Raw genomic sequence first — 12119 nt, forward strand, 5'->3', positions numbered from 1 at the left:
AAATAGAATGATTATTGAAAAACTTCCTTTGATCTATAATCCAAAAGGTGCAAGGTACTTTAATTGAATTTCTTTTTCAACCTAATTAGAAAGGTTATGAGTTTTCATTTGACAAACTTTCGATTCTCAGTTGTGACATGACCATCTCTTTATTTGTAGAAGTAGTACTGAGCCTCCAGAAGAAGATGAATCTCCAGAGGCGAAGGCAGAAAGAGAGCGTGTACGACGCCAGGCTAACAATGCTAGGGAAAGGTGTGTAGTCGACAAGTTTTGTCCTATAACCAACTATCCATGACCAAGGGGGTTGTGCAGATTCTGTGAGCAGTCAACCATATCATATCAAATGTGACATGGTCTGGCGGTCTAATGGTGTGCATGGTCGAATATACACAGCATGGCAAAGCAGTCAACCATGACAAAGTTTATTGTTGACTAGCTGTTGCATGTCTTGTGGTAATCGCCCAACCATGTACATTTGGTATCGTGGTCAAACGTGGCATGTCATGCGTAATGAGTTGGCCAACCATATTTTATTAGCTTCTGTTGTTTTCACAGCTTTAATTGATCCTCATAATGAATTTCTTAATCTTTTTATTGAAAATGTATTAACATTCAAAGAACTTTCTTCATTTTGTAGTGTACATATACAAGTTATCAAAAGATTATTAATTACTTGTAAAATTGTGATGTATTTGGCAGGTTTAACAAAATTTAAGAAATTCTCCTATTTTAACATGACCATATGGCCTTTGTACTAACTATCTATAAATCTTCAAACCTTTATCTAAAAGAACATGGTTGTGATAAAATAAAAATCTATTTGACATAAGGGTGATAATTTTAAACATTTTGGTAGATTTTATTGATCTTAATTTGTTTGAAGATTTGTATCAGATAGTATCTTTGTGTTATTTGGTATCCATATGTAATACTATGACTATTTGCTTGTAAAAGCAGATTTTTTACTATTTGACTGATAAATGTTACTAATTCCTTGCAATGTTTTGGATTGTTTCTTAGTAATGAAAGATTTTACATTTGACTTCTCTGTGATAAAATATTCAACATAATGATATTTGACTATTTCCCCGTTTGACTATTTCCCTGTAATATTTGACATTTCCCCATTTGACTATTTCCCTGTAATATATGACTATTTCCGGTAATATTTGACATTTCCCATTTGACTATTTCCCTGTTTGACTATTTCCCAGTAATATGTGTCTACCCTGTAATATTTGACTGTTTCCCCATTTGACTGTTTCCCTGTAATGACCATTTCCCAGTAATACTTTACTATTTCCCTGTAATTCTTGACTATTTCCCAGTAATATTTGACTTCTTCCCTGTAATATTTGACTATTTCCCTGTAATATTTGACTATTTCCCTGTAATATTTGACTATTTCCCTGTTATATTTGACTATTTCCCTGTAATATTTGACTATTTCCCTGTTATATTTGACTATTTCCCTGTAATATTTGACTTTATCCCTGTAATATTTGATTATTTCCCTGTAATATTTGACTATTTTCCTGTTATATTTGACTATTTCCCTGAAATATTTGACTATGTCCCTGTTATATTTGACTATTTCCCTGTAATATTTGACTATTTCCCCGTTTGACTGTTTCCCTGTAATATTTGACTATTTCCCTGTAATATTTGACTATTTCCCTGTAATTTTTGACTATTTCCCTGTTATATTTGACTATTTCTCTGTAATATTTGACTATTTCCCTGTTATATGGTGATGTGCCTGTGAAGGCTGGCTGTTATACTGGTGTTGGTGGTGGTGTTGTTTATGACAGACTGTGTAAACTATATCTGTTTGGTTTTTAAAGTACCGATGAAGAAACTATGAGTAAAGCGAAACGCCGCCAAGCTAACAATGACCGAGAGAGGTTAGTATCAATTACACTCCGCCATCTTGTTTGTCCTCCTTCTTTCTCTCCATCTCATGGTTGTCCCATATCTCATTGTTTTGATCAGTAAACATTCAACAGCTGTCATTTGAGGATCAAAGGTCATGGTCTCTCAAAGGTCAAGGTCATATGACAGAAATTATATCAATCCTTTGATGTATAAATCAAATGGTTCTCACTGAAATAAGATAAATAACAGAACTTTTTCAGTTGTAAATGGTAGTATGAAAAGTTCTAATGTATTTTCAGGGGTAAACGAGATGCATCATCAAAGTGTATGTGTCCCACTTGAAAAAAATCATAGAATAAATGAGACCAGTGATATTGACTAGAAATGAAGAAAACACAAACAAGTCTTTACATTTGTAGCAAATATTGAAATGGTAATGGTCAAGCTGATGGTCAGTAGTCAAGGCCATGTTAATACTGTATCTAAACAAAAAAAACCATTGTCTCTAATAATCTTGATACGAATGTAAACAAAAGCATAAACAACCATGACATGAAGAGATTTATCCTCTCTTTCTCTCTCTGTCAACCATGGAAGAGATCTTTCTCTCCTAATCTGGGGTTTGATCTCCCCTTCTCTCTCTCTCTCTCACTCTCTCTGGAGCAGTTGCAGACTTCTGCGACCCTTATCAATGTTGTTTTTGGAGAGTCTTTTGTGGATACTGGCAGTGAACAAATAAGGTCTTTTCAGATTTACCCCAGGTACACCTGTTACATTCAGCCCAAGGTACACCTGTTACATTTGGCCCAAGGTAGGCCGGGTAAATTCGGCCCAATGTAGGCCATGTGAATTCGGCCCAAGGAAGTGTAGATTTATCAGATTTGGCCCCATGAAGGTCAGTTACGCGGTCCAAAATAGGCTAGCTCAAATTAAGCCTCTGTCATGCTTTCTCCGATTCAGTCCAAGATAGACCACTTCAACTTTGAACTTTGTATCTTGGGTCAGATTGACCTTGGTAGGTCTGGTCAGATTTGACCTTGGTAGCTCTGGACAGATTTGACCTTGGTAACTCTTGTCAGGTTTGACCTTGGTAGGTTTTGTCAGATTCGACGTCAGTAGCTCTGATCAGATTTGACCTTGGTGGCTCTGATCAGATTTGACCTTGGTGGCTCTGGTCAGATTTGACCTAGGTAGCTCTGGTCAGGCTCGACCTTGGTGGCTCTTGTAGGATTAGACCTTGGTAGATCTGGTCAGATTCGAACTTTGTAGCTCTGGTCAGACTTGACCTTGGTGGCTCTAGTCAGATTCGACCTTGGTAGATCTGGTCAGATTTGTTCCTGGTTTAGTGCCATCTTCAATAGATCAATTTAGTTCTGTTTAAGACAAAAATCCAGCTCAGCTTAGTGTATGCAGTAAACTTCAAAATGTCATCTTCAGTCAAGTTTTGTCCAATATAAGGCAAAATATTTCACAACCGATTTCAGATAGGACAATAAGCCAGATAGGACAATAAGCCTGATAGGACAATAAGCCTGCATGTCATATTTAGCACAGTATGACATGCATGACAGGCTTTAGAGCAAAGTTCATATTTATAATGCCTGTTAATATCGACCTATTTTAGTGTAAGTACAATTATACTGAAATACTCCAGGTTATTTTCATTTAAGTTCTGGAAGAGGGAAATTGGATAAGTTTCAGTAAAGTAAGAACTATTGGCAGACCGAGTTCAGTGGCAATGGCGTATTTAGAGCCAGGGATGTCTAATGTTGTGGAGAAATGGCGTGTTTAGAGCCAGGGATGTCTAATGTTGTGGAGAAATGGCTTGTTTAGAGCCAGGGATGTCTAATGTTGTGGAGAAATGGCTTGTTTAGAGCCAGGGATGTCTAATTTTGTGGAGAAATGGCGTGTTTAGAGCCAGGGATGTCTAATTTTGTGGAGATTTCTGTTTGGATAAGAAGTGCATGACTAAGGTTCTTCATGGTTCATTGTGTTAGATGAAATCTGGTATGGTGCCCTGTCTGTTTTATTGTGTCAATATGACCCGTGCAGATCTGCAGTAAGGTCCGTAACCAATATACCCTACACCAGGTACCCAATGGAAAAGATAGTATTAACACTGCCTATCAGACTAACACGAATTACAGACGAACTTGTGACGCATGACACTCGGACAAATATAAAACTGTTCCTGATTGGCTGATTATGTGTAATCTGGGCACTGATTGGCTGATTATGTGTGATCTGGGCACTGATTGGCTGATTATGTGTGATCTGGGCACTGATTGGCTGATTATGTGTGATCTGGGCACTGATTGGCTGATTATGTGTGATCTGGGCACTGATTGGCTGATTTGTGTGATTTGGGCATGAAGTGTGTTTCTGTCAGTATAAAAGGGAATCTGCCAACCTGTTCACCCCTCCAGTAGCCACAATAGACTCTCTATTTCATTGAACCAGACCAGTCTACTGTGGTCTGTAGGGGTGAGATGGAGGTTTTCATGTTTTTAACCCCCTAATCAATTATGATTGATTTTGTGAAGCTACCACAAATTCATGATTAAACTGTTCTGATGTAATTGTATTGTTGTGAAAGTATTACATTGCTATAATTAGTACCTCAACCACCCCACAAGTATTTTAGAGTTAGTATCCATTGATTTTGAAAATTAAGGGAATCATTTTGCAGCTCTTGAAAAGGATTCATATAAAAGTAAATGTGTTTTATTTAACTGACACAATAAAAGTATTTTTGTGGTGAACAAAAGGGAAGAGAGCTAGTTCTTGTGTGGAAAAGGGGAGCTAATCCTTGTAAGGGGAGATAATTACAGAAAGGGAGGTAATTATGTGAAGAGGTGCTGATTATGGCAAATGGATCTGGATATATGTGTTGTTTTCCGTTGTAAATGAACTTGTTACCCCTGGATATGAGCCGTCAGAGGTGAATGAGTCTACAATGTAATTTTGCACTGTATACCATGAGATTGTTGATGAATATTTTGTAAACTTATTTTTCAGAGATAGTAATAGACACATCATTTCAAAAAAGTCCATATAGAATTGACAATGAAATTAATTGGTTCGCTTATTTTGTAGAAAGAATTGTAAGAAATTTGAGGCCACAAGATATAATTCATTTTCAGTGTATACAACTAATTGGAAATATCTTTAACATAATTTTGAAGAAGAATTTTATTTACATTTTTCTAGTTTTCAAGTCATAAATAATAAGTTTGCTTTTACTACATGAAGCTTGAACTAAGGATGGAATTAACTGTATGTGATGTTAAAGCTTAAACTCTTTCACCCCTGAAGACATATTTAGGTCCTTCTTAATCAAAGACTGGACCAGTCCATTATGAAATTTCAGGGGTGAATGAGTTCTGTACAATATAATATAAAAAGGCACAATTCCAATTTTGTGAACTAAAATCTTGAAGCCATATATGCATTTCTGTCAGACGTTATCACTGAAATGAAGAATATTGATTTTTGGTTTTGTCCATTGGTCAAGAAATATTGTGACGTTCTTCACAATGTTAGATATTCTACATTCCATTCATGGAGTCCGTAGGATAAAATTTCACAGAGTTGTGGCCCCTTGATTACCTAATAAAAAAAAATTTTTTTTGCAGTTTCGGTGCAGTGATTAACAAATGGAAGCGCTATGAACTCAGCAAAATTAATTTGTTATTTTGTATTCCATGATTTTAACAACATAGTTAATGCTATTTCATGATAGATTTTGTAAATGTCGAAAGTTCCCAATTAATATTGAGGTAGTGGGTTTTTGATTGTGAATTATGAAAGTTTCTGTGAAGTGCTGATAGCTATGTAAATTGGGCTTGACCTGTTAACAACCTGGGCCATTTAAGGACGGCTTCCCCTGTATGTAAATTGGGCTTGACCTGTTACCAACCTGGGCCATTTAAGGACGGCTTCCCCTGCATGCACTGCTTTGCGTGAGTGAATGTTTGTATGTTTTGGGAGGCTGCGGTACATTCATGTTGTGAGGCTCAAAAAAAGTAGAGGATTTAGCTCGTTGTATAGTGCTGTTTCACTGGAGCATGCTGTCCAAGTGTGATGTTTAACAATATTGACCCACAAAATGTCATTGGGAAGCAGTGTCTTGTTGCCTAGAAACAGAACATGATGGGAAGCTTCTGTTGCTGTGTAGAATTCGATTTGTAAATATTTCTTTGACAAACATTGTATATGTCAATAGATTAGACATAGACTGTCTTAGTCCTCATCTTAGGAAAATGAATGATGGATGCAGGTGAAAGTGTTGGGCTGTGTTCCTTCTCTTTGTGAAGAGTTGATAATTGTTTTCAAATAATTTATGTGAGAAATTGTTTCTTCTTTGTGAAGAGTTGATAATTGTTTTCAAATAATTTATGTGAGAAATTGTTTCTTATTGGTTACAAATAGTGTGAGATGGAGTTTCTTATTGGTTACAAATAGTGTGAGATGGAGTTTGAAATTTTGTAGAATGGACTTGTTTTAAGTAATGTGAGATGGAGTTTAAAATTGTGTAGAATGGAGTTGTTTTAAATTGTGCGGGATGGAGTTGTTTTAAATTGTGTGAGATGGAGTTGTTTTAAATTGTGTGAGATGGAGTTGTTTTAAATAGTGTGAGATGGAGTTTAAAATTGTGTAGAATTGAGTTGTTTTAAATTGTGTGAGATGGAGTTGCTTTTAATTGTGTGTGATGGAGTTGTTTTAAATTGTGTGTGATGGAGTTGTTTTCCTTAGTCCTAACTTGTGTTTGATGGAGTTGTTTCCCTTGGCCCTATCTTTTGTTCGACATCAAGTTTAAGCATCAATGTAGATGATTTCCTTAGATTCATTTCGACAAAATTAAGTTTCGTACTTCATACTGATAAAGTAGCTATTTTGCATGTGACAAGAGTTGTGTCCCTTTGATTACAGGGTGCGTGTGCGGGATATCAATGAAGCGTTTAAGGAGTTGGGTACCATGGTATCGCTACACACGTCCAGCAGTCAGCCATTAACTAAACTGATGATCCTCCAGCACGCCGTCAATGTCATCACTACACTCGAGGCCCAGGTCAGAGGTAAGTAGGACAAGAAATAACTTCATTTTATTTTTGTGAGAAAACATCAAATTTTGATTTAGGATTAACATGTTGTGTTTTAGATGCCTTATAATAAGCAGGTAGAGAATTGTTTAAGTTGTCAGCGTAAGAATAGGATTGTCAGAACAATTCAAGCATGGGAGTGAAAGATCTCTTTTTAATATTGTCTTTTGACTACGGCAGCTTTAACATTGTTAGATTTATTTAAGATTCTCCCTTTAACATGATTTCTTTCCTTTCATGTAAGATTTATCTCCCTTTAACACGACTTGTTTCCTTTCATGTAAGATTTATCTCCCTTTAACATGATTTGTTTCCTTTCAGAGCGTAATCTGAACCCAAAGGCAGCATGCCTTAAGCGCCGAGAGGAAGAGAAAACGGACGAGATGCCAGGTGGGCGTGGCCTTTCCTCGGACGACATTGCGGCACAGCAGGCCGCTTTGGCAGGTAAGGTACGCAACATGTTGCTACCTTTTCTAAGCGATCACCATGACGACGACCTAGATAACAACTACCAGGGCAGCTAAGGTCCTCTCCTCCAGATCTGCCCCAGTTTGTGTGAAGGTAAAGCACTCCACTTTCTCATCCTCGCTCCATTCTCTCTCTTCTCTTCTCATTCTTCTTTCTCATACTCTTCTCATTCGACTTTCATGTCCTCTTCTCATTTCCTCCATCTATCTTCTGCCCCGTTCCAACTTTTTCCCATCTTCCACCTCTCATTTTAACACTTTCTGTAAGTTTAAGCTGTGTAACAGAAACTAAATAACAGTAACTTATAATAACATAACAAATCTATTTTTTATGATGGTTAATTGTTTAGCTCATCTTTCTTTCATCGCCTTCCTTTAATACATTATTTAATTATGAATTCAAATTTGACAATTGGGAAAGGTTTCTCTGATAACAAACTCTGTCTGATCATCATGTCACAGGGATTCTTTGTGATGTTTGTCCATTTTCTAATGGATTCTTCAGCATCCCTCAACAGCCTTCTCTGATCATTAAATAAAAAATAGATTTTCATCAAAAATCACCGGGCTCCTGACTTTCATCCCTTAACTATATGACTTCCTCATTCTCACAGCGATGTTGACTCTCAACTCTATGACCTTTCACCTCTATACAACCTCTAACCTCTACCTGACCTCTTTTCAAAGCATGGCCTTTCATGTTCATCAATCTGGTCAGATACATCCTTGAACTCTCCACTCGCTTTGAACTTTCTTGACCCTTGACCCTGGTGATGGTTGTTAACATTATATATGGACTTACTATCAATGTAGCTAGTTAGTTAATTAATATATATATGTATATGTACAGTATAACTTGTCAAAACTGACCCTTATCTAATCTGGACCCTGAGTATTCTGACATAATTCTTAATTTATTATGATTCAAACCTGTATAATCCAGAATCCTTGATATACCGGCCAAATATGCGGGTCCCAGTAACATCCGGTTTAGACAAGATACACTGTATAGGGTTGTAAGATTAAGGTGTAAGACCGAGGAATCTCATCACATAGGGTAAGGTTCCTAAGCTACTGTATAGTGCTTTTAGATTTGCGTGGTCAATATTTCACTCTTTCCTATAAAGAGCATATTCACTGAGGTAAAATTTCACGGTTCATTGATTCTATAATGTTTAATTCATGCAGTTCACACTCAAATCTGTGGTGAGTAAAAAGATGCGCTCTATGGTTTCTCCGACAAAATTTTTCCAAAAAATGGCAAGAATTGTCGAAATTTCCACATTTTCGTAATTTATGTATATTTTGGGTAGTAACCATGGCAACTACAGCTGTGAAATTAGAAATCAGGGATGTACTATCATTATTCAGATTTGATGAGACTGTGCTAATGAGTTATTCGAATTAACATCAAAAGCTAGTGGAAATTTAAGCAGGAGCAACAAAAATCAGTAGACAAAACATTTTGTTTGTTTTATTTGAGTTCAGGTTAATAAAGTAAGACTTATATACCATATTTAATATCTATTGGCAATAATTAAAATTTTAACAAGATGCTAGTTAATTTTGAGTACTCTGTATGTCTTTTTATCTGCCCTTTGCCATACAAACAGTTTACATACGGCATTTGACCTAATAAGCGCCCAGGGTCAGCAAATAAGGGGAAGCTTAATAGAAACAATTTAGGAATAGACTTTGATAAAATAATTCAACTAAGTAAACCATAAATCAATTCGGAAACAAAATCAGTAAAGAAAACCAACAAAGTTTTCATATTTTCAGTCTGGATTTAATTCGAAGTAAGTGAAATTGAAGCCTAACAAAAGGGGGGGGGGTTGATGATAGGGAGGCGGGGGGCACTTATTGGGTCGAATACGGTACTTGATTTTTAAAGAGCTGAGCTGAATTCTGAATGAAAATTCCAAAAGTCCAAAGGTCCAATAAAGAATGATGAATTGTATGATGCTCATTCTTATGCTCCTTGATTAATATGGCCTCGGATCATTTTAGCTACAATTCGAGATACAGAAGGGGTCATGTGGTCCTACACTATATCAGAATATGGGTGATGGTAATGGCCTCTTCTATCTTTTCACCAGTATTTTACATCTATGATTTTGTGTTGTGTATAACTTAACAGGCTCTCCTCTGATCCAGATAGCCCTGCCATGAGTATGCCCGGGATGATGAACATTGGATGTAGCCGGGTCCCAGGGGCCCGGGCGGGCGCCATCACAGGGGGTCGGGACGGTGAAGTCCCGCTTCACAGCGCCTTCTCATACCTTGGTCAGGAGAACAACCCTGTGACCTCCGACCCCTACCGATACAATGAGGTGAAATATTCAGTGCGGGACTGTGATGGAAGTCTTGGAGGAGGATCCCTATCCCAGAAAGGGGCCGGGAGTCGAGCCCCTCACGGAATGAGCGCGGAGGACAAGACCAGGGCAGGCATGTTCGGAAATATGCAGTGTTCACGGACGAAATAATGAACAGAGCATGCATTGTTCATAGACAAAACAATGAACAGAACATGTAGTGTTCACGGACGAAAGGATGAACAGAGCATGCAGTGTTCATAGACTAATGGATACAGGGAAAAGGCATAATTCATGGCTACATGGACAAAGTGCATAGCTCATGGACCCCATTCAAAGGAAGCGTGTATTATGGTTCATTTGCTGATGAGTGCGGCAGCATGCGTTGTTATAGACTTTAAGACACCGCATACACCGCATGTTGACTTACATACATATATTATGTATATAGATATATATATAGAGATATTACGGCAGTACAGACCAAAGGTGCGTTGAGAGATTTAATAGGTTGTATATACAATGTTCATGCTTGACTGATTCTGTATATGATGAGTAGACTACCAGTGCCATCGGCCAGAAAATCACTGGAGCGAGTCGGAATCACTTCCATTAGGAACAAACATTTATATTATTACAAAAAAAAACTAGTTGATTGGTGAGCATTAGAGAGAGAGGTTGTGACGTTGTTTTGTACAAAATCTCCTAAGTATTTCTCTTGGTTGATTTGAAGTATAATTTAATGAGCGATGTATTTGGTCCACGGGCCAAAAAATGATACCCTTACGGTTGGTTCAAAGGTCAAAAGCCTTTTAATACTGGACAGATATGACTGTGCAGTTGTTCGAATGTTGTGTATTGTTTCTCACTTTTGAGCATGATTTTCTTCCAGAAATGTAAGAATATGAATGTTTCTGTTTTAACCACTGTATCCCAGCTGAGGTAGACTGGTTTCCAGCCCTACATCATCATGTGTGAATGAGAGTGTGTCTTTATTCATTGCGTCTGGAATGATCAGTCCTGTTGTAGTTATGGAGGATGGTATTTTTAGTTATGTACAGTACAAAGAACATCGGCTGACTAAAACTCCCCTTGTGCCTTAGTCAGTTAATTCGTTTATTGATGCGTGAACAAACATTCAGGTTTGCCATCATCTTAGCAAGGAGGCACCAGTCTCTATGACAAAGTGCTACTGCTATAAGCGTTTCATGTGATCATGTCTATTAGTGAAACAATTTATACAAGAGCAATATATATATAGGGGGTGGGGAATATTCGTTAAATTTTTACGCAAAATTAAGACATCCTCGTTACAGAATTTTTTTCCAGGGTAGAAATAATGGGAAATCATTGTATAAAATTTTGATGACTTTGGTTAAGAAATTTTTAATCATGACATTAAATGAAATTACTATAGAATCGGTGTTACCCAGCAGATGTTCGGTGGAAGTTTACGGTGACTCCACGTCTCTTTGGTGCATTGTCTGTTCATACAATGACATGGTGTCTCTACTGTTACACACGACTATATATTATATTTTTATAGGACTGGGATTTGTTCCTTGTATCCCCCTTTGTTTTGTGCCCCCACTGTTTATTGATTGAAAGCCTTCGTTGATTCTGTAGATGAAGACTTCCCCATGCACATTGTCATAATCATTCTCACTCCTTCATTACAGAATATCAGTGAAACAGTCAATACAAACTGTTGTACACATTGTAAGCTAAGAATCTCTCCTAATTTTTTGTCAATGATTTGTGTTAAAACCAAAATGAGGTAAATTGTCATGATAGAAGCCAAAATTCTTTTAAATTCATCATTTTGTGATTATAATGCCAACTGGTTTTGTGAATATAGGCTTGTAACTGGGGACAATATCTGGTTGTCAGGTTTGTAACTGGGGACAATATCTGGTTGTCAGGCTTGTAACTGGGGACAATATCTAGTTGTCAGGCTTGTAACTGGGGACAATATCTAGTTGTCAGGCTTGTAACTGGGGACAATATCTGGTTGTCAGGTTTGTAACTAGGGACAATATCTGGTTGTCAGGCTTGTAACTAGGGACAATATCTGGTTGTCAGGCTTGTAACTAGGGACAATATCTAGTTGTCAGGCTTGTAACTGGGGACAATATCTAGTTGTCAGGCTTGTAACTAGGGACAATATCTAGTTGTCAGGCTTGTAACTAGGGACAATATCTAGTTGTCAGGCTTGTAACTAGGGACAATATCTAGTTGTCAGGCTTGTAACTGGGGACAATATCTAGTTGTCAGGCTTGTAACTAGGGACAATATCTAGTTGTCAGGCTTGTAACTAGGGACAATATCTAGTTGTCAGGCTTGTAACTAGGGACAATATC

The 12119-nt window shown here is 37.3% G+C and overlaps 1 protein-coding gene across 1 annotated transcript in view; it reads left to right on the top strand.

Annotated features, from left to right (window-relative positions):
* LOC138306792 (transcription factor 4-like) overlaps positions 1–11637 on the top strand; it is a 76311-nt gene extending 64674 nt beyond the window's left edge. The window contains 5 exon segments of the mRNA XM_069247282.1: positions 160–252; positions 1845–1904; positions 6808–6953; positions 7299–7421; positions 9602–11637. Of these exon segments, the coding sequence (XP_069103383.1) occupies positions 160–252; positions 1845–1904; positions 6808–6953; positions 7299–7421; positions 9602–9930 (751 nt within the window). The 3' untranslated portion in view covers positions 9931–11637.
* Positions 11638–12119: the final 482 nt, after the last annotated feature.

The sequence above is a fragment of the Argopecten irradians genome, chromosome 13, assembly GCF_041381155.1.
Source record: "Argopecten irradians isolate NY chromosome 13, Ai_NY, whole genome shotgun sequence".
NCBI classification, from domain to species: domain Eukaryota; kingdom Metazoa; phylum Mollusca; class Bivalvia; order Pectinida; family Pectinidae; genus Argopecten; species Argopecten irradians.